The sequence below is a fragment of the Sardina pilchardus genome, chromosome 9 (genome assembly GCF_963854185.1).
Source record: "Sardina pilchardus chromosome 9, fSarPil1.1, whole genome shotgun sequence".
In the NCBI taxonomy this organism is placed as follows: domain Eukaryota; kingdom Metazoa; phylum Chordata; class Actinopteri; order Clupeiformes; family Clupeidae; genus Sardina; species Sardina pilchardus.
In genome coordinates this window covers 15,795,968-15,821,188 of record NC_085002.1, presented here as the reverse complement: position 1 = coordinate 15,821,188, position 25,221 = coordinate 15,795,968, and the positions used below count along the sequence as shown (strand labels likewise).

The following is a 25,221-nucleotide window of genomic DNA, read 5'->3' as shown; positions in this document are numbered from 1 at the left end:
AAAGATAGCACCAAGTGTGTGTGTGTGTGTGTGAGTCAGAGAGAGAGAGAGTGACTGTTTTGCACATGTGAATGGGAGTCCTACATGACCATACTTGACCTAGTTGTATAACAATGGATAGAGGCATCACTGCACTATAGATAGATTTGATATGCGTTTCCGACAATAGCCCAAAAAAGTTTTTTTTATTTCTTAAGACAGCGACAAGCACTGCACAGTAAAGTCAGTTTTCAGATCATGTTGTCATACTGACAGCATTGTGCAAACTGACATGAAAGGTTGCTTACTTGAGAACTTGAGTTTACAGTAGAAGGCCAGCTACATGAGGGACTTGAGCAAAGAGTCTGTGGCGCTCGTCTTTCCCTCTCAGCACACAGGCAGCTGACACACAACCATGGGGGAAAACTGCCAGGTTTTATTGTCAGTTCAAAGGCTTTGTGCATACAAACTAACACAAAGCCTTGTAATTAGGCAGACCCATGTGTGTGTGTGTGTGTGTGAGTGTGTGTGTGTGTGTGTGTGTGTGTGTGTGTGTGTGTGTGTGTGTGTATGTGTGACTGACACATGTGTGAGCCATGTGCTTACATAACCTCGCACCCTGCCATGCCGGACCTCAAAAACAACTGTCTACTCCGAACCCCATTTTCCAACAGCACAGTTGAAATGAGATCATCATAACTGAGCAAACATGAGAAAGAGAGATAGAAAAAAGAGATAGCTGTGGCCTGCCTGATAGCAGTTAAACTGACATCTGACTTTCTTTTTTTTTTTGATCCAAGACAATCTATGAAGCAGGCTGAATAAAGCTCCAATTTAGGAACACTGGGCAAGCTATTCATACAGTAAATATAGTGTACACTACATCATACTCTAGCTTTCAACCCTGTAATCCACAATAAAGTCCCATTACAGTGTTAATAAAAACAACTTTGCCACAATCTTATCATAATGATACAAATAAACACAATACATAACTTAATCACAATACAATCATTCTGGATGTATATTATCGCATTTACAAGCCATGAATAAGTGTGCCTGTCAACCATAGACTGGAAAAAACTCATATCTATGACTGATGATGAATTACTCATACATTACACCGCACTTATGAATTGAGCTACAGTGATTCTGTTTTCACATTATATTCATATTGTTCCGGAATCCCCTCCAGCTGAACCTTTGACCTTCTCTTTTCTTGTTTGAACAATGTTCTTTCAGTTGGAGAACCCGCTGAGGTCCATGGATATCGTTAAGTGTTTACAATTAAAGGGAAATGGGTTGTTTTTTGCCAAATGGCAAGTAGGAGAAGGCTCTGTATAGCAGAACTGGCCAAATAAAGAATGTTTGTTCATCAAAATGTTAAGTAGTAAGTTAAAATTACACTCTTTTACACATTTTTTCTGACATAAGGTCAAGAAACCCTTTAGATAATTTACATGGAACCTTACCTTGGCTGACATCAATTCCATGATGATGTATTAATTATGACCACTGCTGCAAAAGTTTTATCAGAGGTTTTTCCCGGTGGAGTTTTCCCTGCTTTTCCCTCCACAATTTTCCTTAGTCAATTCCTGAATACCGGGGTAGGGCCTATATGTTTGACAGGCGCTCGAATCCTCATTTTTTTTGTCAGGTGCTCACATACAGTAGGCTACACACACACACATTCACACAGACAAATACAAATGCAGACACACACTCATACACAGACACACTGGAAGTGCACACACAAGCTTATACATACACACTGGCAATGCACAGTTTGAATGCACAATTTAACTTTAGCACACCTGTTTCAAGTAGCTCCTGTGTTGTTATCTTGAATTGTTAAATGCTGATTAATCAATGGGTATTTGATTCAACATGTCTGATGCAAAGAGTTACAGGAGTAGGGGGATGAACAGGGCTTGGGAAGTGTAATTAGCCGTTTACAAGGAGGAGCAGGAGTAGGCATGATAGAACATTATGTGCAATTATTTTCTTTGTGTTAAAGGCACAAAGATGAGGCAGTCATAGGCCTACCATGTGGTTCAGTTGCTTTAGTAATGTTGTATGTTGCAATGTAGTGGTTACATGTCAATATGACAGCTAGGGCGCTAAAGAAATATCTGACTTTATTAACCTTCTGTTTCTCTTGGAATGAAGGTTTTTGTACCATTATTTAAATCTTCCATTTCCTGAGAGACTTTGTAGGCCTATGTATTTTTTTGCTTTTAGCCTGCTTGTGCAAGATAAGCATTTTTGTTAATCAAACTGGACTTAGACAGTGTTTAATTGGAATAAACATCTGACTACAGTGTTGGCAATTGATTGATCCTCTCTCAATTGAGATGTAAACTGACACTTCACATCCTCAATTACCCCAATCAGTCTGTCTGTCCTAATGTCTTGCATCTTTTCAGTCAGTTCTTGTTAAGGCAATTTGCTTTGTCTGCGTTCAAATCACAGCATGACAACAAAGCAACAGCCTCATAAGGATCTCTCTTAACCAAATGAATGGCAATTTCAATATTTAATGGCAAATCAATAATTAATTAGTTGTAATCAGGATGACAGTGATTGCAATGAATAAAACATTATCAGCCTACACGCCTAATTTTGCATTGTCTAAGCTATAGGCTACTATTTGAGGCTTGTGTGAAGGGTCCATCTCTCCCTCCTTTTCTGAGTTTCATACAACCGACAATAACAGATGGTCTTTTGGCTATGATGTCAAAACGTTTTCAGCTGTTGGCTGGTTGCAACTCGCAAGACGAGGGAGGGAAGGGCTGAGAAGTCCTCCAACAACACAGGCAAGAGAGGAAGAGAAGCCCATGGGTACCAGAAGTGAGTGAGTGAGTGAGTGAGTGAGAGAGAGGAAGAGAGAGAGAGAGAGAGGGAGGGAGGCTTGAGAGCCAGATAACTTTTTCCAGACGTGACTAGCTAGCCAACTGGCTACTTTTGCTAGCGTTAGTTAGACACTGCAGGGAAAACAAGGACTATGAATAAACATTAAACATTGAGCGACTCTGGACAAGCTCACACAATAGTCTATCCCTTCTTTTTGTTATTTTTTGAAAGGACAAAAGCTAGCCGACTGTAGTAGCCTACTGTAACCCGTTTTTCTGCTAACGGCTGAGTCGACAACATTTTTGAATGGACATAATTTAGCAATCATCTTTTGGCTAGCTTATTTAATTTGTTTAACTGGTGTCCTACTTTATTCGCCAGTCAATGCCTGTCCATTCCCACGGAAAAGATAGACCCCCGAAGCTGACGTGAGTCGGTAAGTCAAACTAACACTCTTTCTCATTCTTACTGGATATAATGTTAACTGTAATCAGGACATTGCGGATATTTTCTTCAACGAGTGGAGAAAAACTATTTGACCTAGTTTTAAAAGCTGAAATTTGCCAAGTTCAGATGCTGCTTCGAACAGTTATCGCTGCCTACCTTTCCTGCACAGTTGCAACGTAGGAAGTAAGTTAGCGGTATTCAGATAAAATATAACATTCATAATAACGTTAGGCTAATGTTAAACTCGGTTTGGCAATATTTTTGATTTGTTTTACTAAGGAATCTAGAACTACGTGAAAAATAACTAGCCGCTGCGCTGAGTTCTGTAGCGACATTGGGGACCGTGCTAAATAAGCAACCTGTGTTATCTTAGAGGATTTCTGACGACTATCATTTGACAGTGACTGTACTTTGCAAATGTGTCTGTTTACATTTTCAGGTAAAGTCAACCTCCTCATCTGACGTAGGCTATCACAAAAAATCAGTCAGCTTTAACGCTGCCACTATTTCTAAGGTCCCAGGCTTTGGCTGGGGATGACTTGAAAGCACTTGTGGATGTATGTTTAGTGGTGGGAGGGTGCCTTGCTTTTGGGGTGTAATGATAGCTTGGGTCCCCTCTGTGGCAAAGTCACACCGCGTCTCCAGTTTCATCCCCCCCACACACTCGCTACCCCCTCATCTCTGTCAACCCCCAGTTGGCTTGGGCCAGATGGTGCTGACGAGGGCACCCTGAAAACACTCAGACAGTTAGGGCCCTACCCCTTGCCAGGATTTCAACGAGGTAGCAGCCTATGTTGATGAGCAGCTAAAAGCAGTCACTGTCGGTCTCAGTGATCATCAATTTGACCTACTGAAAGAGAACCTAATATTGTCCGCCTGTAGAATCCTCTATCCTGCCCTCATGACCTCATCATGATTATCTGGCCCAAAAGGTTTGTCCAAGACTTTTATTCTCCAAACAAAAGTAATGAATCAGTCAATATTATCCTTGCCTCGGGTATTTGCTCTACTGGAATTGACTGGTCTGTTTTTTTTTTCACATCCTTGACCTTGTCCTTCAGCAGCTGCGTTATTATTTAAGTCCCTGGGAAACCAGGTGAGGGAAGCCTCTAACTTGTCAAAAGCCTAAGAGTCAAATCAGTTTAGAAGCTATGAGATCCAGCTGTTTCTCCCTGCTCCTCCTCCCAAATCCATTGAGGGGTCCACATTTGGATGGAGAAATGCACAACAAAACACCGTCTCTCCCTCTGGGCTCTGGTCCATAGCTTTATCTGGCCTCTAGAAACCAAATCCATTAGATACACAGGTTGCATGTGGCCTAAAGCTTGCCAAGCTCAGCTGCACTGAGCCCAGCTCGGCAAGATCAGTGTGTCTGTGGGATGAAGTCATTCCCCTGCTTGCCTGATATTCTTTTGTGAGAGTAACTGTTGAAGCCTTGTGTAGTATGCATTTGAACAGCAGATTAGACTCTAATCAGTTTAAATGTTTGCATTGTGGGGACTGAACGTTTAAAAGATATCTGTTTCTGTTCTTTTATTTAGATGACTCCTTTATGATATGAGGTTAAAGAGGTCTGATGCTGGTCTGACCTACAGTAACGCACAGACTAACGCACAGACTATCAGTATTGTCTAACAGTTTTTTGGAACACCACAGACAATCTCAGGGTTGTAGGTTTGGATAACATGTTTTATAACAAGTTTTATGAAGTAGTAACTTAACCGCAGAAAAAAGATTTGTAAAAGTTTTCGCTGTATTAGCTGATATTATTACGAGTAATTTGCCAAAAATGCAAAGGAATCTGTGATATTCCGATATAGGTTATCCCACCTCCAATTTCACCAAATTATAACCATTACAACTGCACTACATCAAGAGTGAGGCTAGATTGTCTTTTCCTACCCTTACTTTTAGGCATCTTTGGGGGATGGGCAGGGTTTTGAACACAGGATCCTTAAGAAAGGAGTCTCTGAACTGAAGTTGTGTACTGAAAACAGCTGCATATACTAGTTGGGTTGAGGATGAGGCCAGTTCGCTCTATAAGGGCATGGTATGGCTGTCTTCTGTTCCCTGTCTGCATTGTCATCTCCTTAAGGCTCCGGGTGTTTGTTTTAAGAAGATTCCATGAATTGTCCAGTTGCTCATTGCAGACTCAACGTCTCAATGCAATCGACCCCTTCAATACCCCCACCCCCCCATCCCCACCCCCCTTTTTTCAGTTGGCATCTCCTTGACCTTTGTGTGGCATATGACTGTCTCTCTCATTCATCTCAGCTGACTATAGAGCCTTTGTGTGGAGTTGATTTTTATCAGAGCAAAATGACCTCTAACTTCCTGTAACTCACCAACTGAATTACTCCTCCTGGTATGTTGTCTTTCTCCCATCATGTAACATTGACCGCAAGCAAGACACTGAGTTATGCTGTGGCCTATACACACTACTTTCCTACAAGTGTTTAACGGGGACCCCCGAAACAGGTTTGGAGACTGAATCATCTGTTCAAGGCTAAAATTATTAAGCATAGCCATGCTTGTGAGGACTAACCATGAGACTGATCAGAGAGCAGTCCAGTGTGGTATTCCCTCCCTGGCAGAGGCCAGAGCCACTGAGCGAAACAAGGAGAGCTCTGTGTAAAAGTGCTGGTGTGTACAATGCGCCCAGCGGCCCAGCTCGCCCTAGCCCTCCATATCCTGTTTCTGCCCACCCTGGCCCTTTCATCCTGAACCCTGTCGTCCGGCTCTTGCTTCAGACCTTTTCCATAAAGCCAGATTATCATTCCATGTCTTGCCGGTATGCCGCCCCGCACCCTCTAGGCCACACTTTTCCCAATCCCTTCACTGAGTCCTTATTGAGTGACTGGGCTTAACCCTAATTCCCAAATCTACACAGATGGGCCTACCTGACACCTACCTTTTTGAACAGCTACCCTTTGTTTTTAACTCTTCCAGATTTTGGGAAGTGATATAGCCTCCCCAACAGGAAATATTTATAGTGTTGTTATCGTCTAGTCATCATAATTACTGTACTACGACACTGTTATTAATGGAAAATAGTCAGTAATATATCAAATATTGTATTGATGATAGAATGAGGTACTGTAAGGATACCAGGAAAGGTATTTGTAGGTTATGAATATGTTACACATGATATAGGCCCCATGATACACCAGACAGGTGCTAATAATAGATTATCTTACATGTGGGCCAGCTGCCTCATATGCAAGGAAGCGCTCTCAAGTGAGAACAAATCCCTTATGTACAGTCTGCCTTAGATCATACTGGAAGTTCGGTTAATTGAGAAGTCAGAACTGTTTGTCCTACCTTAGGACATGTTTTAGAGCAAAGTATGTGGTCTTGAAAATGAAAAACCGCAATCAAACCATGCGCTTTATAGAATTCTAATGACACTGGTAAGCAAATTCATGTTAGACATGTCATCATGATGACAGTCAGGGTCTTCGTGGATTAGGTCAAGATCTTGAAGGTCATAAAATGAGTCTCTTTGGTCCCATATGAAGACACATTTGATTGCAAAAAGGGGATTTCTGAGCTTAAAGTTGATTGCTAGAGTTTTACAAAAGAAGTCCTTCTTCCTGGTATTTCATTTGCTCCTTTACAGTGAAGTTTAAATTAGTTTATCTTTTTTTTGTTCCTCAAGCTATACATTCACACCCTCATGTAGGACGTGTCTGGGTCTAAGATATCATTCTTAGTGGGTGGGTGTTTTTTTCTAATTTTCATGTTTCTTATTACAGTGAAAAACATGCTGTACTCACAACACCTGATCGGAACACGTAGTTTATTTCAATATCCATGCCCGACTCTTTCTCATAGATTGTGTACGTGTGTGTGTGCGAGGTGAACATCTACTGTACACGAGCTTTGGAATGCGTGAGAACACACTGGCTAGATAGACTCGCCGGCAAAGTAAATCAGTGAGTTTTACTGTATATTTTTCGACTAGCGCCACTCCTTAAATATACCCCCTCATTTAAGCTCCTTGAAATAGCCTCTGCAGAGCGCGAGGAGGTGTGAGTTGTGCAGAGGAAAGCTGACGCTCCCATAGGAGTTGTTTAAACAGAGAAGGATAAGGACTACACTGATGGGGAGGAATGGTGGTGGTGGTGGTGGTGGTGGAGGAGTTGCATTATGGTCTGGGCGATAGGCATTTATTTGAGGCTGGGATTCCCTCCCTTCAAGGAGCTCCTGGCTATAAATTGTCATAAATGACAGACTTGACCTGGAAGTGGCTCAGACCCAGAGGCTCGGCCTCCGTGGGAGTCAAGGTTACTATATGTGTTAGTGTGTTTATTGCGTGGGCATTTGCACACATGTAATATGCCGCTATTTTAGGTGAAGATGGTTATGGTTACGGTTATGGTTATAGTATTTCGCAGATGCTTTTGTACAAAGCGACTTACAGAATATGAACAAGATGTTTCCATTATCTTGTGTCCTGTATGCCAGTGCATTGAGGGTCCTTGTTGGATGAGAGTGGTTATACAGTACAGGCTAGGCTTGCACAAGTACTTAACTTTATGTAAAGTACTCTCTCTTTGTTCTCTCTCTCTCTCTCTCTCTTTCGCTCTCTTTCTTTTTCTCTCTCTCAGTAAGGAGCTCTCCATGCAATCTCCTAACAGAAAGAGCTCCATTGTGTGGTGCTTCTACAGAGGCAGGCGTGGAGCGTAGAGAGCCTCTGTGGCTTTCGTTTGGGAAGAGCACAAGCACTATGACTCCCTCAATGACACATCCCTCTCCCATCTGTAAGCACCAAACCCAGCGCAGAAATATGCTTGATGTCAAATTAGTTTCCTACCCTCCATGCGTTGCCTGTGTCGATAGCATCTGCCAACCACTGTAGCATGCAACATATGTGTCACACATTTGGAGATTATGTAAGCTGTTCCCAATCTGAATACTGTATGTGGCTGGTGATTGTTATATGAGTTCTTACAAATCCTCTAAAGCCCTCTAAGAAGCATATGCTCATGGATAATGTGGAATTTTATAATCATCCCAAGGTGTAAGAGGATAAGGTCCAATGGTGAGAAGTTGTGTCACTAAGATGCATTTTGTTGCTATTGGGGATGTTCTAAGTTTGAAAAAGAATGCTGTTGATACCCTACAAGTCAGTATGACCAAACTTTCACTGATAGATGTTTCTGGGAGGTTATTGAATGTTTTCTTTTTTTTTTTTTTGCCCTTTCGCTCTGCTCTCTATTTGTTTTATTCTTTATACTTGCTCTCTCTTTCTTCTTCTCTCTCTCTCTCTCTCTCACACACACACTCTCTCTCTCTGACAGTCTCTTTTCTTCCCCTTTTCGTCTTCTTCAGTGCAAGTGGTTCTCATTTGAAGGCAGAAAGGGCAGTAAACAGTCAGGACTTTGATGGAGGGCGCTTCTCTCTTTTTGGCCCAGGCAGAGTCCTGAATTGTGAGGGTGGGGGGTTGGTTGTGTCGTGGGGGTGGATGTGAGGGAGGTGGGGGGTTTAGAACAGAGTGGATGAGAGGCCTTGCCAAAAACGCTGCAGGTTTTTCCCTCATTCGCTCTCGGAGGAACAAAGTGTTTTTTGAGAGGCTGGGGGAGAGAGACAGAGAGAGATAGAGAGAGAGAGAGAAAGAGAGAGAGAGAGAGAACAGATTGGAAAAAAGAGGGACATTGAAAGATGATGTGGAAGCTCATTGTCATCACAAGATCTAGGTTTAAGGACTTTGGTTTAGAAAAAGTGACTTACTGTACACTGAAAAGAATTCTCTGAAAAGTACTTTGTTTAGTGACCAAATGTCCTTGTAGAGACACGCCACCAATATTGTCAGCATTGTTCTTCATTGTTATAGAAAACGTGTAACTGAGGCTAGTATGCTAGTGTGTTTTTGCAGAACCTTCAGCAATTTGTCAGCACACGCTCACACTCAATCACACACGCAAACACGCACACACACACACACACACACACACACACACACACACACACACATTCAGACACAAACTGATTGCCTGTCATTCTGCAAGAGCCCTTCATGTTATTGTGCCAGAATTTTTTGGATCTGGATGAGAAGCTTTTTCTTGTCCATTCACACGTCCCTCCCTCCTCCCCTTCCTCCACTCTGCCGATGAGCAGAGACAGAGAGCCCTATTGATCAGATCCAGAGGCTTCATCACAAACAACACCCTCAGCAGCGCCTCCGCGCTGCATGTCACGGCATGGTCCAGCCCGGTCCGAATGGCACACAGGCCGCCAGAACCATCGCGGTACTGACCCAGACGGCCAGCCACCTAGAATCGTACAGTCTGGCCTTATTAGTGGCTGCCCTCGGTCTGCCCTGTCTGTCCCATACTGCTCTGTCCCTTAGCAGTGTGAGGACTGTGTTAGCAGGAGAGTAATCCCTATGCTAACACATGGCTCCACACCGTTTGTTATTGCAGTTGATGCAGTGTTAATATTTGCCTTGGAGAGCCCGTCGCTCTGAAAGAAAGAGAAGTTTCTGGAATAGCCTTGGGTATAGCTGGGTGTTGTAGGCCTACTCTTCTATATGGAGTGCTTGTGTTCGTGTGTATGTCATTTGAAATGATTCCAGTAATATCTTTAAGTTGACCTAACGTCCTGCTCAATTTCAGGGTATGAGAGTCTTGCATTTCGCAAATTTGCTGAGTCATGGAAGTGAGATGTTTTTCTGCTGGGTGGGGGTCCCATACCAGTGATTGAATTTGCAGTGGACCTCTACTTAACATTGGAAAATGTCATATGATTGGCACATCCCCTACACTGTATCACTGTAGTGAATGCATTGCGACTAATTCATTTTCCCTAATTCCTTGCGATTGTTGACTGCTACAGAGTGCAGTGTAATTTTCAAGATTTAAACAAATCCAAACTAGAGGTAGAGGATGTAGTAAACTGACATTTTCTCTTTTTAGAGTACTACTGAGGGTAGGCTAACATCTTTGAAGTGTCACTTTTAACACTCTTGATCTTGTACTGTTTCTTCTTTAGCTTTTTGCTTCAGGCAGTCACATAGACATCCATAAATGTTCCAACCTAATAACTGACAGAAGCTGGGACCGTCCCGTTCTGTGTGGTTGGGGTTTCCAACTGACACTAAAAGTGGAGGTCAGTAATATGTTTGTGATGTAGGCTCTCTTCTTTCACTTCCTGTTCTACGGCTTTACTTCCTGCTTCCTGGCCACGAGGGAAAAGGTCAGAGTACGACGGCCTGATGCCATTGATCCGCACTTCCTGTTCTCCAAATGGAGCTTCCCATGGAGAGGGGACGGAGGCTGGGGGTGCGGTTTATATGAGACGAAGTGTCATAGGTCACATTCCCCTGTATTGCATAGGGTCAAGCAGGGTCATGGAATTAAAAGATAATGCCATCCAGTAGTGGATTGGGCTGGCTGTGCTTTTCCGGCTCATATTGTGGGTGGTTATCAGTTTAATTTCAAATGTCAAGACTCATAACTCTATTTGGTAAAGTCAGGCGTAACCTTGGTCTATGCCTCCTGTCTGTGTGGATTTAATGGCAGTAATGACCATGTTACAGATGTTTACTTTGTTCCTTGTATGATGGTATTCTGTCTCTGTCATCCTCATTATCCCTACATTTGGCAGGGTGTACAAAGTATCAAATTAGATTTAAACAGTGACGACACTTCTCTGTATGTAGTATGAAGAACAGATGAACCAGATAAGCAGTGTTTATGAGATTTTTCATTTTCTTGAGGGTAGCAAGAGAAACCTTAAATATGTTGATTACATCTATGGTCATCAGTCTGAATTGGCTTGAGTCTCTGGATATTCTCTGAACCACTTGAGAGCATGTTTACATCAGACTTTGCACATGTTTGGACATAATGATTTGTTGTGATCGTGGGACACAAATACAGGAAAATTAGTGCCTGCCTGTCCTGAGGTTATTTTGAAATGGTCATAAAAAATAAGCCAGAACTAAAGGTTTGGCTCAGCCTATTTGTCAGTTTCAATTTGTTGTGCTTGAGTGTGAGGCTTTGTGTTTATGCCTTGCCACCATGTGTTTCCAAAAGGTCATTTGAAGCGTCCATATTGCATGTCTGAACAAGCAAGTGGTACAGATGTAAACGATCTTTGATTTGCAGATGCCATGGGTGTTTGTGGTCAAGATACACACACACCCTCACCCTCACTGGCAAGTACACTGGCAAAGACTTTTATGCCCTTCACGGAGTACCAGCTGGCTTGCGGGGGAACAGCTGGAGGGGGTGATGTTGGGCTGAGGAGATGCCCAGCTGCCTGGGGTTCCTATGGCCCTCCTCAGTGCCGGTGGAATTCCACACGCCCAACCCTGAGACCCCATGTACGTCCCCATTAGCTATGCTGAAAACTCTGGGCCCAACCCAACCCAACCTGCCCTGCCTTGTTCAGCTGTCCTCTACTCCGGCGTGGGGAGGTCAGAGTGGGAGACAAGTTCAGCCACGGTGGATAACCAAATCCTGTCCTGGCTTCACCCTCAGCTGTCTCCTGTATGTTACAGCAGGTCGATCTGCAAGGGGTGGTTTCTCCGATAGCGCCACGTGTAGTTCCCTGTGACATTCCACGGAGGGACTCGCCTGATCATATGTAAACGTGTCGGGTCTCAGAGATGGTCATCCTCCTCCAGTCCCACTCTTCCTTCTACTATTGTACTGTGGAAACGAGCCTGCTGTTTGGGCATGCTTAATAACTTCCAGCTCTTTCCAATATGACACGGACACACTTAAAGGGATATTCCGCCATTTGTGGAATTACGCTCATTTTCCACCTTCCCTCGAGCAAAACAATCGATATTTACCTTGTTCCCGTTCATCCAGCCATTCTGTGAGTCTGGCGATACAACTTTTAGCTTCAGCCTAGCATAGATCATTGAATCGGATTAGACCATTAGCTTCTCGCCTGCTAGCTTCATGTTTAAAAGTGACTAATATTTCTGGTAATTTTCCCATTTAAAACGTGTGTCCTCTCAAGTTAGAAAGTGCAATAAGACCAACTGAAAATGAACCCTGCCGTTTTTCTAGGCTGATTTGACATGGAACTACATTCTCATCTGGCGTAATAATCAAGGCAACTTGCAGCTACTGGCACTACTACTGCTTGATGTCTATGGGGACTATTTTCAGATGCTGCGTACGATATCACTGCGCCTATGGTATGTTTGCAAGTTGCCTTGATTATTACGCCAGATGAGAGTGTAGTTCCATGTCAAATCAGCCTAGAAAAACGCCAGGTTTCATTTTCAGTTGGTCTTATTGCACTTTCTAACTTGAGAGGAGACACGTTTTAAATGGGAAAATTATCAGAAATCTTAGTCACTTTTAAACATGAAGCTAGCAGGCGAGAAGCTAATGGTCTAATCCGATTCAGTGATCTATGCTAGGCTGAAGCTAAAAGTTGTATCGCCAGACTCACAGAATGGCTGGATGAACGGGAACAAGGTAAATATCGATTGTTTTGCTCGAGGGGAGGTGGAAAATGAGCGTATTTCCAAAAATGGCGGAATATCCCTTTAACAGGGTCACTGGGTCATTCTGTTTAGGAATGCCAGATTCTGGTTAAGATGCATGAATTTCATTCTCTGAAAGGCCCAGTGTGTGTGTTGACTTTCCGTGAAGTTTTAATGAAACCGTGAAGAAACAGCTGAATGAGGCTGGATATTGCCTCTGTCGTCCTCTCTCTGCGCGTTGGGTCAGGCAAGGGGTAGCGAGGCTCTCACTCCAGGCCACAGCTGACTAGAGAATAGGTCAGAATCCGGACCACACTACCAGGGCCAGGCCTAAATCTGGTCCAAAGCAGCAGGAGTCTTGCAGGGTCCCGTCCAGTCAGTGGACTGGGGCCTGCACACAGTCTCAGCTGTCGTCTGTTGGTCACGGCCTGCTGGCCAGGGAATGAGGTGGCACTGGTTCAGCTATGTTGAAAACCTGGATCCGATCATTCGGCATAGACCTGCCCTCCTGTCCTTTGTGATGTGGAAATGAGGTCAGAGGCAAGGGTCGTTGCAGAAGCAGACTCCAGCCCTGAGCAGTCTTTCACCAAACACTGACTAGTGTTACCAATTATTAATAATGAATGATTGATTGAAAGATTATTGTCATTAAAATATAATTTATTCATAGGTCCATTATTATCATCAATAATGAAAGGGTACATTTCCTGCTGAGTTTATTGTTATTTAAAATGTTTATTTATTGATGTACGTGACGTTCATAAAGGATTGCTAAGTGTTCTTGTAATAATGTAGGCTACTTGAGAAAAGAGTTTCATGATCACTAGCCGATGTGCATTACTAGAGCTGGCCGCATTTAATGTTTTGAAATACTGTATCAGTCTCTTTCTATGCACTAGCCCACCACTTCCGAGACACTCTAATGTTGTTATTGTCCGGTCGTCAATTTGGCTGTCCAGATGGCTAAGGCCATGGTCCAGTGACCATCATCTTGGACAAAAGCGAACCAGCAAGTAAGCTTACACCAGTGCGCTTTTTAACGAATCACAATATCATCTTGCCCCACACACACACACACACAAACACAGTTTCCTGTTTGATGATGGTCACACAGCCATGACTGACTGATAAGGGGGCACCGAGCGCTGCTGTGCGGTTGAGTCTTATCGCGCTGACATCTGAGCAGTACCCAGCGCAGACACAGAAACCCAGGCCCTGCTTAATGGGACATAATACGTGCCGCTCCTTCAGGGGGTAAACAGCAGGCCTCTCCAGAGAGCGCAGCTCTCAAAAAAAGCAGCCCAAGTGAAGTCCCTTTGCCAGAGCCTCCTCTGGGCTTGGTTATATCCAAGCCATGGGCTACTGGCCCGTGCCAAATATCTCAGAGGCAAGACATGGAAAAAATGTCATTGTGTCCTATCTAACATGAGAGAGGGAGAGAGAGAGAGAGAGAGGTAGAGCGAGAGATAGAGGGAGATGGCAGTTCTGGCATTGTGCTAGTTTCCAAACACACACACACATACAGCCGAAATTAGCTATGCACACACACTCACTCACTCACATATGCTTGTATACACACAGAAATACTTGGAAACCAAGCAACATGCAGTCTGCAGGAAACTATGTGAACCAGTTAACACAACTATTAGACGGCACTGATGCTGGCCAGTGTATAATTTAGAATGTTATGCAGACCACTCACACAACACAATCACATACAGATACACAAATGCAGTTCTACTCGCATGTTGCCACACACTCACAGATACACAAATGCACTCCTACTCGCATGTTGCCACACACTCACACATACGCACACACACACACATACACACACACAATTTCTGCTTGATCCTCTTTCTCTCCCAGCAAGGCTGCTGTTCTGGTGTGGAGGGGGTCGAGGCAGGGGCTCTGAATCTTTGTGCTGCCTCATAAAGACTCTATTCTCTGAGTCATGCACACACACACTTTCACGCCACATAATCTCTCTCTCTCTCTCACTCTCTCTCACTCTTTCACACAGACACACACACACACACACACATCCAGGCACACACCACCACCACATATGCACACATATACACATACACAGGCTCACACAGGCTTTCACACTCACATATTGTACACTGTCACACATATCTCTGTCGGCGGACTCATAACACAAATCCACTGACCAACACGCACGCACACACACACACACACACACACCCACAGCTGGTCTTTGTGAAAGACCTTGGGACAAAGAGCTGACAGACACATGGATGAGAGTGGGATGAAAGTTTCTGTCCGAGGATTGTGCTTGTGTGCACGCATGAATTATTTTGCATATCTGAGCGTGTCTTCAAGTGAGCTTCATATGCAATTCATACGTCTGTCTTTGCTTTGGGTGGACGCGACGCTATTCATTTGTCTGTCTTTGTGAAAGTCTTTGTGTCTACTTAGGCTTGTGTATGCGTGTGCACAGATCCAAGTATATATCACATTTCAGTCAGATTTAATGCCACTATTGTCCACAGTTTTTTTTTCTCTGAAACATTGAGAAGGCTGACACACACACACACACACACACACACACACACACACACACACACGCATACACACATACACTCAGGGGGCTCCAGAGCTTTCATATGGCCAGGTCATTACCATCGGATCTGTGTGGGCTGGGCAGACATTTAGAGAATAGAGTCGAGCTGAGCAAGTGGAACTAGTTAAAAGTTTAAAACATGCAACTATTAGAACAGCACTGATGCTTGGCAGTGTTATAATTTTCAATTTTAAGCAGAGCACTCACGCAACACAATCATATACACATGCACAAATGCATGTTGCCACACACACAATTTATGCTTGATCCTCTGCTCTAGTGGAGTCGAGCTGAGCAGGGGCACAGAACAGAAGTGGGCCAGCGTGCGTCCACTGGAGACCAGACAGGAACCAGAGGAACTGAGTCAGTACTGACTGGGCCACGCTCTCCCTCTCTCCCTCCGTCTGTGGAGAAAGAAGGGGGGGGGGCAAGGAACATATAAACAACTTTCCAATCAGGCTCTCATTCCTTCCACGTCGACTCACGACAAGCAGGGTTGTGAGTCTGCCACTCAGAACAGCAGCATGTAGACAGACAGGAGATGGGGTTGGCGAACGGCTTTTACTTGAGAGAATTGTCAGGGCAAGAGAGAGCGAGAGAGATGTTTTACACGGTGTCACATTTAAATGTGGGACAGAGTGCGGTTGAGAAAGAAAGAAAGACAGAGTGAGAGGGGGGAGACGGAGAGTGAGAGGGAAAAGAGGTGGAGTGGGGCCAGGGCCTGACTGTTTTTCTCCTGTCCTGAAAACGTGAGTTCGTTGTAATCGGATCGTGAAGGGGGTGAGATCATTAGTGAGGCTTTCCAGCGAAACTGGGGAGAGAGAGAGAGTGAGGGAGAGAACGAAAGAGAAGGAGGCCACCCTTATCCCCAGCCTGTACCTCCCCTCCGAGCAACACACAGGGAGCAGATTTAACCCTTCACTCAACCCCCCCTAATCCACAACAGCTCTCCGCAGCTCAACAGAGAACTTGACCGCTCTGTTCAGTCCTCCTGGGGCCGTGTTTTTCAACGCAGCCAGTTCCAGTTAGGCGGAGTTAATCACAGGGTTCTGAGGCATCAGTTTGCACCATTGTTTTGGGCAAAAAGAGGGGTGTTTGTGAAGTAAGAGAATGAATGAAAACAGGTATTTCCAAACATGGCATGATGAAAAAGAACACCAGGAAAGGGTCTGGGCTTTAGAGATAAACAGGGCACCACCTGGCTTTGCAATTTGAAGTGTAAACTGCCAGTGACTGCCTGAGAATAGCATATTTGGCTGATAAAGTGTCGTTGACATGATGTTTATGAAGCCTGTCTAAATCCAGGTATTTCAATGGAAGGAAAGTGAGAAGAGAGTGTTTGAAAGATTCTATAGCTCTTTGTGTAAATTCCATGAAGTTTTGAATCACATCAAGATTATATTGTTTTTGTGTAAAAGTTGGAAAATAAATCATTATTTACAATTGAACATGTGACCTCAGCGCCAAACCTTTACATGTTTAGATATGTTTTTTATTTTTCCTGTAGACCCGTAGCCCATACATTTGGTATGTTCCAGCTATTCTGGGTCACTCTAGGAGACCATAGTGCACACTATGTTTTCCTGGTGGTTGCTATGGCACCATGTTGTTACTGTATGTTTTTTTTTTTTTTATTGAAATACGCTTCTTCCTGAAAATATGTTTCCTTTAGCAGGTCCACTTTCTCTCAGCGGGCCAAACTCCTGGTCATGTGGCAGTTACATTTTTCCAGCACTTCATGCAGCAGCACAGTAGAGTGTATTGTGTGTGCTGTGCACCTACATGCGATGTACAGGCTGCTGTGTGCAGTGTATTTTAAAGTTAGGTGAGCAAACATGTGCAGTCACCTGAACACCCAGGGGGGAAAGTCGCGGTTGGCTGGCAGGTTTCACACTCTCTTTGAAGTGTGTAAAGAAGAGGTGGCAGGGGTCGCAGCAGACCACATGCTGCCTGCGACGCTTTGAAGCGTCTCTGTGGCACGCCTATGGAGTGGGTAGGAACAGGCATCTCATCGCCGTGGGCGGTAAAGACAGCCTGGCATAGCTGGGTGCCATCTGTGGAATCTCATTAGGTTGTGTGGCACCCTAAGTGTATTGGGAGAACTTTTTTTTTTCAGGGTCTACAGTGAGGAGAACATGTATTTGATACCATGCTAAAGTTGACTAAAAAGAGGAATATAAAATCATCATTTGACAATTGATCTTAATGTCTTAATTCAAAAATTGAGTAAAAATAAAACCGCTAACTACCCCAATTTTCTTTGTGAATGAAGAATGTTTCGTAAATAAATAAATGTTCTTCCTAAATGCTAGGGGGAAGGAAGTATTTGACCCCCAATGTAACCCTATGGGAATTTAACACATAGGGTTAACATTGGGGCAGGCAGATTTTTATTTTTTAAGGCCAGCTATTTCATGGATTCAGGTTATTATGCATCCTGATAAAGTTCCCTTGGCCGTTGGAATTAAAATAGCCCCACGTCATTACATACCTTTCACCATAGCGAGAGATTGGCATGGTGCTTTTTGCAGTAGGCCTATTAGCCTGTTTGATGCTCATTGAGCTCAATGCAAATCAAACAGGCTAATAGGCCTACTGGAAAAAGCACCATGCCAATCTCTAGCTATGGTCAAGGGTATGTGATGATGTGGGGCTATTTTAATTCCAAAGGCCAAGGGAAATTTATCGGGATGCATAATATCCTAGATCCATGAAATAGCTGGTCTTTAAAAATAAAAATCTGCCTGCCCCTATGTTAACCCTATGTGTTAAATTCCCATAGGGTTACATAGGGGGTCAAATACTTCCTTCCCCTAGCATTTAAGGAAAACATTTATCTATTTACGATACATTCTTCAATCACAAAGAAAATTGGTGTCCTTGGCGGTTTGATTTTTACTCATTTTTTAAATTAAGGCATTAAGATCAATTGTCAAATGATGATTTTATATTCCTGTTTTAGCATGGTATCAAATACATGTGCTCCTCACTGTATATGGTTCCTAACTACACACCCACACCACTAATTGCTAGTTGCTTTGTTCTCCTGGAGTTGGATCTTTGGTCTGAAGATGATGGTGCAACCCTAAAAGAAGCAGAGGTTCTTGGGTGGTTCTTTGTTTACATTCAAGGCTTCCTGGTATTGTGACTATTTTCAAGAGCTTTCTGTGGAATGGGTCAGTGCCCTGTTACACCTGTTCCCAAAATTGCACAGTCTCTCATTTACATCGAGCTTACTCTTTCCTTCAGTGTTTTGTTCTTTGGGTGAAAAGTGAAAACGGCAAAACGCTCTTTAGGTTTTGTCTGTTCTGTCCGAGTTGTCTGTTCTGTCGTACTATGAGCATTACAGCACTTTCGACCTCTGAAGAATCCACTCCAGGAATAACTATTTTAATACATTCTGACTAAAAGAGGAAGAAGAAAGAAAGAAGAGGACACCAGAGCTAAATTCATGAAATACCCAAAGTTCTACATATTCTAAAGTCCTTGTACTCAGTAGGTTGTCTCATTAGGATCTCCTCTGCCTGTGAATTGAACCTCTCATGACATTGAATGATGTAGAGTCAGTTTTATTTCTCTAGACATAGCACAACATGGCAGTAAGCAGTGTGTTGCAGTCAGCTGATGAATCACCCACAAATGTTTATAGAAGCGGCTCCAAGTAAAATGCAACAGTATTTACAGAAATTAATCACGCTCTCTCTCTCTTTCTTTCTTGTAGGTCCTGTGAAAGCCTTGCGATGAGTCCCAGATAGCAACACTCCAGCTTCTACCACCCCGTCCCTTCTAGGCCCGGTCTTGCCCCATTTCTCTTATCACCCAAAATGGCCGACCCATCAGATCTTGTGTCCGACGGGGCCGTGCCTGACGAGCCGAGTAACCCCTGTCTCCTGGAGATCGAGAGGAAGTATGAGATCATCCCTGCTGTCATCTGCTCTATGTGCTGCCTGTTCGGCATCATCTACTGCTTCTTCGGTAAGAGTTCTCAAAAGGTCATCAGAGGTCACCTGGGAGTTGAAAGAGTTGTTAAGGATCATAACCGTGACATGTTGTCTTAGAGGGAATGTTCTCTGTACCTGTCACATTGTGACATTATGTTTTCATTAAGTAAACATACAGTATATTCTGCTTTTGAACAAAAAACAAGATGCAATTTCTTTTTAGTTCTATGTTTGTCATACTAAATAGAAAAATATTTCAAGTAGAAGTGCTTAATACTTAAACTAAGCAAGAGCAAAATGTAGCGTGTCCTAAATGATCATTACAACAACAGATGAGCATCATACTGTGTCCCCACATCACACAACCTTCTGTGAACATGTTACTCACAGCCAAGTGTAATTACAAACAGAATCTACGTCTGTCTCCTCTCACAAATCAGCACAGCTCATCTCAAGCGATTATGACTGTATGTCTCCAACACCACACCTCTGTAGTTATGTCACTCTGGCAATGCACACGCAGTTAATGGCGCCACGTGCTTGTCCGGCCAAACCGCAGTTTGTATTAAGTATTAAATTAGACAATGCACGCCATCAAATTAGGTTTTTAGCACAATTAGGCAATAGTGCAGACTGGGCAGGGCCAGAGCAACAGGGAGTCGCTTAGTCAGTGATACGGAGCATTGGTTACAATAAGAATGAGGTCATTACCACATCTTAATTCAATAAAATTTGATTAAGGGTTTGTTTGTGTGAGGTAAGCAATCTGGCCTCCCTTGAACAGATGTGGGAGGAAATCCCAGAGCCAGTGTTCATGCACTTTAATTGTTCTTAGTTACGTGCTCTTCAGTATTCATTTCTGTTACGTTTTTAGCTTATCTTTTTTTGTTTTATTTTTGTCTTTTTTCTTTAACCCTTTTGTCTTTTTTCTTTAAGGATATTTATACATGCTTTAAGGATATGCACTCCTCGTTCACTTTTTCCCACTAAAAAAAACCGATTCCCATCCATCACTTTTTCTCCTCGCCTCTACTCACTCTCTCTTACTCACACTTTCCTGCCCACTCATGTGTAAGTCACAGCGTGTTCCTGGTTTGCGTCTCGGTGATATCATAATGCAAATCAGCTGCCACATAAACTAGCAGCCACTGACGCATAGAGAGCAGCAGCTCACCCACTCGCAGTGGGGGGTCCTGACTTGGGCCAGCTTCCCCACTCTCACTATACATAAACATCATAATGAAGAGCCCCATCAGGCTTATCAGTGGATGGATGGATGATTGACTTTTTTTAGACCAGGGTGAGCCGCTACCCAAGGCATTCACACCTAGGTTTCGGGGCTCCGCAAATGAAGTTAAATGACCCTTTAATTACCCCTATTCCACCCCCCCCCCCCCCATCCTCCCACCAACACTCTGTCTCTCACCCCCATACTTAACTCACACCCCCACATACACACAGCCCTTCCAAAAGATTGAATGCTTCTAGCCCTGGTCCTCTGAATGGAAGGAATGTTGAAGGGTCCAAAGCCCTCTTTCTGCTGTCTTTTTCTCTCTCCATGACAACAAATCACTCCTTTCTCCCTCGATCTCTTTCTGTGACACAAACAACACAACACAAACAACTCACACACACACACACACACACACAGACTCTTTCCTTTCATTTTTCGATTTATTGCCTTATTCAGCCATTATTTGGCCAAGTATATGTATCCCCCCTCCTCTCTTCCTCCTCCCCCCAGGTCTAATAATGATGTCATGTGTGTTATTCACTCTGTGAATGTGTTTGTTCCTTCTCCTCCTCCCCCTCCACCACCCCACCGGTCTACCCCTCTCCTCAGGCTACCGCTGCTTCAAGGCGGTCATGTTCCTATCGGGCCTGATGTTCGGCTCGGTCATCATCTTCCTGCTGTGCCACAAGGAGCGGGTGCTGGACACCCAGCTGAGCGTGGAGGCCAGTGCGGGCATCGGCCTGGGCATCGGCCTGCTCTGCGGTCTCGTCACCATGCTGGTACGCAGCGTCGGCCTCTTCATGACAGGCCTGCTGCTGGGCCTGCTGCTCGCTCTCTCCGCCCTGCTGGTCACGCACCAGTTCTACACGCCCACCACTGTCTGGGTAAGAGGAGGCCCCTACTGGAGCCTGTTTGAGGTTTTTTTTTTCCACAGTGCCCCAAAGTTACACAAAATTGCTTTGATCTAATTGTACTATGTCTCCACTGTAATTTCTGTAAGTATTAAGGATGTGCCATTGTTTATCAGACATAGTGGGTCAGGAAAAAAGTCTCCAGGATGAAGCAAGACTTATTGTCTGATATTGCTCCAGCAGACAACATATTTTCCCCTACACAATGACATGTTTACATATGCGTGATATAGTTTGAAGTCTGTAGTGAGTATGCGTGTGGTCAGTCAGTGCCTCTCCTCTGACCCTTCCCTGTGTGTTCCCTGTGGAGAGAACATCTCCTCTCGACACTGTTTAAAAGCAGCACAACAAACGGATACACTTATTGTTATTGCACTCTACCTTCCCTTAAAACGTTCCCAGAATTGTTGTGAGAAATTGCTTTAAAAGCTTTAACTGTTTACCATGTTGTAAGTCGCTTTGGTTAAAAAGCGGCAGCCAAATGTAACGTAACATAACGTAACGTAACGTAACGTAACGTAACGTAACGTAACGTAACGTAACGTAACGTAACGTAACGTAACGTAACGTAACGTAACGTAACGTAACGTAACGTAACGTAACGTAACGTAACGTAACGTAACGTAACGTGTGCTGTTGTCCCAGGTGCCCCTCGGAGCTCTGCTGGGCACGGGCATGCTGTGTGCCGTGCTGACCCTCCAGTGGCAGCGCCTCTTCACCATCCTCTCCACGGCCGTGTTCGGCGCCGCCATCATGACCGTCTGCGCCGACTACTTCGTGGAGATGCTGGCGCTGGCCACCCACGTGTACGACTGCCTGCGGCTGGAGCCGGCGCCGCCGCCGCTCTGCTGGTACAGCTGGGTCATCCTGGGCATCTGGCCCACGCTAAGCCTCATGGGAGTGCTGGTGCAGTGGAAGCTCACTGCTGAGGGCTTCTCCCATACGGAAGGTGAGGAAGGCCGGCGTCAGGTTTTTTTAGTCATCAACATCAAGTAGACTGGTGACGTTAATTTTTACCAAAATCCGGTGGTTTGATTTGATGTACAAAAAAAAGTAAAATACTAACAGCCGAGCGTTTGTGTGCTTTATTGGCTATATTATCATATCAGTTAGTAAAATCTAGTGTTCGCATGTGTGTAGAGTCGATACAAGGACTTCTGACTGTGTACTGTTTCACAGACCGAGTATCGTATACATATCCTAATCTATTTTTCTATTCTTTTTCGTCTCGCTCACAGTCATCATCAGCAGGAGGCAGAAGAGAGTGCAGCTCATGCGCATCAGGCAGAAGGACGCCAAAAAGCGGCAACAGAGCGGCGGCCAGGAGGGCACATACCGCCGGAAGCCCACGCCTGTCAAGCGCTACGCCGGAGACTTACTCGCACCGGTTAGTCAGCTCCGACCAATCAACACCTACAGTACATCCCCTGTTAAAAACAAAAGAACAACTATTTGTTTTGTGTCTAAGAGGCAACACCTGGAAAGTAACGTATTTAGCTAAGTCACTACTTTATAATTTATAATATATAAGGTTTAAGTTAATGTATAGATATATATTTATAGTTTGGATCATTGGTAACATAGTTAAGGCTGGACATTTTAATGAGATAAACACTAGCTAGCATACGCAAGGTGACATTGAGTGGAGACAGACACAAGTTACTACAACTGTATCTGCTGTTTCTCGACAATTGATACCATATGAGTGGCTGTGTCACATGAGTTAACTCTCTTATCCTCTCTCTGTCATTCTCTCTTCATCTCTCTCTCTTTCTCTCAGAGCTACTTACAAAGCCTGCGGGATCGTCAGATGGGCACAGGGAACTCTCTCAGCAGCCTTGGCACTGGCAACCACACCATGATCGACTTTGACTATGAGACGGGCTCCACCGTGCCCCTCACAGCCACCACGCCCGTTATCCGCGTCTGATTGGACAGAAAGGAAGGGGGTTCCTCTGAAGGCCACGCCCCTTCCTTCCTTTGTCCAACACCTGCTCCTCACTTCCCAAGTCTTGACTCACTCTGTCCTGGAAACACCCCTTTACAAAAGAATAATATCACCACATCAAAAATGCTGTCTTCATCATTGTAGACTGGAAAAAAAGAAAAACGGATCTGGCTGGTTACCTCTCAGTTACTTCAACACACCATCTCCGTCAATTTTGCTGTTAAATTGGGAACTGAATGCAAGATCCACATCTGGCTCTTTCAGTCCATCCTCGCCACCGTCAGAATCCAGACTGTGTGGTCCACTTCCTGAGCTGAGTCAATGGGAACTAGGACTGACATTTGCGGTGCAGCTCCCCGGCTTGTTAGCGGCTGACGTGCGCTGTATCAGTTTGAACCACTCTGTGAACAAACCCGGCCTATGTTTTTTTAGGCCACAAGATGCAGCGAGTCTATGAAAAGAGGTGTGTATGTATGTGTGTGTGTGTGTGTGTGTGTGTGTGACAGCGTGTCTGGTTGAGTGAATGGTTGTAGAGTAGCTGATTTGTGTCTGTTGGGAGGATGGGACATTAATATGCACAGGCATCATCCTAAATGCATTGGAAATGCAGTGAAAATAACCACAACCCTTACATTGAATTGCCAGAATGGCACAAAGTGATGTTTTTGTCTCTCTACACGCCTTGGCCTTCCTTGACAAACAACGAGACTAGTTGTTTTTGGAACTATTCACGAAGGAAATGATGTCTTGGACATCCGTCAGCTTGAGAGTGTGCTTTTCTTCCCAGATTTTGGATTCTTAAAAGCTTGTGCTGGTGCTTGTATCAGTAATGAGAAATGAGCAGTGCGCGGACTGATGAAGGCGTCCTCGCTAGTGCCCGTTTCATAGTGTGCGCCTGCAGCCTGTGTCTGTACACACGTGAACAAATGTGTGAATTGTATTTCTTGTTTTGTCCAGTCATTTATATGTGACTGTTAAACTCAGTGAAACACCTTAGAATATGAGCGAAGCAGTTACCATGCGGTCCTCATTAATAGAAAACCTCAGGGCTGAGCCTTAGCAGCCATTTTGTAAATGCTGAATCATTGGTAACATAGTTAAGGCTGGACATTTTAATTAATGAGACAAACTCTAGCTAGCATACGCAACATTAGCTAGCATGTATTGTAGGTTTAGCAGGTTTAACAGCTGTAGCATTAAGACTGAACAAAATCTCTGTGGAACCATTAGTTATTTTGCGTCACTCATTTCTGCTTGTTGTTATGTTCTTGCTGCAGTTTTTCATCAACTATCATAGAAAAAATGAAAGTTATTGTGTAATTTATACAAGTAATAGTGTTGGGAGATCTTGTCAGTGAAAAAGAGCTACAGCATTGGTCTGAATATTGTAGATTACTAAAGCATGTTGTGTGTTGTTTTTATTTTATTTTACTTTATTCTATTTTAATTTGTATAAAAAAAATACATGGACCTTGCTCCCATAACTGTCCCAAATCTGTACAGAAATGTTCATAGGAAAAGTTAAAGAAAACCCTTTGATAAAACAAGACTTGGAACCTTTGTCATTTTTACTCAGCGTGAATGAATGTTGCTACTTTTCTCAGCTGGTTACCTAGCAACAGCTCCTGCAAACTGCAAGCAAATAGAGAGGGTCTCAAAGCAAACGATACGGTGTGTGTTTGTGTCTGCATGCGCGTGTGTGTGGGAGGGTGACACTGGTGTGGCCCCCTAAGAATGTTTGATTTTTGTGTCTTAAAATTATTTTCTGCATGGCAACACATGGCTAGTTTCATTTATTTCATTATCTGTTCATGAGCAGGCTTTACAATGACATCAGTCTCAGGACCAGATGTGGTTGTAAAATTTATTG

The 25,221-nt window shown here is 43.9% G+C and overlaps 1 protein-coding gene across 2 annotated transcripts; it reads left to right on the top strand.

Moving 5' to 3' along the window:
- Nucleotides 1-2,885: 2,885 nt before the first annotated feature.
- LOC134092846 (transmembrane protein 198-like) lies at nt 2,886-24,898 on the top strand. 2 transcript variants are annotated; one of them, XM_062545962.1, is made up of 6 exons: nt 2,886-3,260; nt 19,039-19,292; nt 21,102-21,376; nt 22,049-22,352; nt 22,642-22,790; nt 23,184-24,898. In XM_062545962.1, exons 2-6 carry the CDS (start codon nt 19,142-19,144, stop codon nt 23,331-23,333), a joined length of 1,029 nt encoding a protein of 342 aa, XP_062401946.1. In that variant the 5' UTR covers nt 2,886-3,260; nt 19,039-19,141; the 3' UTR covers nt 23,334-24,898. The 2 variants fall into 2 exon arrangements, with proteins under 2 accessions (XP_062401946.1, XP_062401945.1); XM_062545961.1 differs by having other exon boundaries at nt 2,886-3,268.
- The last annotated feature ends 323 nt before the right edge of the window (nt 24,899-25,221 follow it).

What these genes read in the sequence shown, in the direction of transcription:
- LOC134092846 (XM_062545962.1), top strand. Translation starts at nt 19,142, where the DNA reads ATGGCCGACCCATCAGATCTTGTGTCCGACGGGGCCGTGCCTGACGAG. An exon ending in CATCATCTACTGCTTCTTCG is followed by an intron (nt 19,293 to 21,101) that starts GTAAGAGTTCTC and finishes CCCTCTCCTCAG; the next exon opens with GCTACCGCTGCTTCAAGGCG. An exon ending in GGGCTTCTCCCATACGGAAG is followed by an intron (nt 22,353 to 22,641) that starts GTGAGGAAGGCC and finishes TCTCGCTCACAG; the next exon opens with TCATCATCAGCAGGAGGCAG.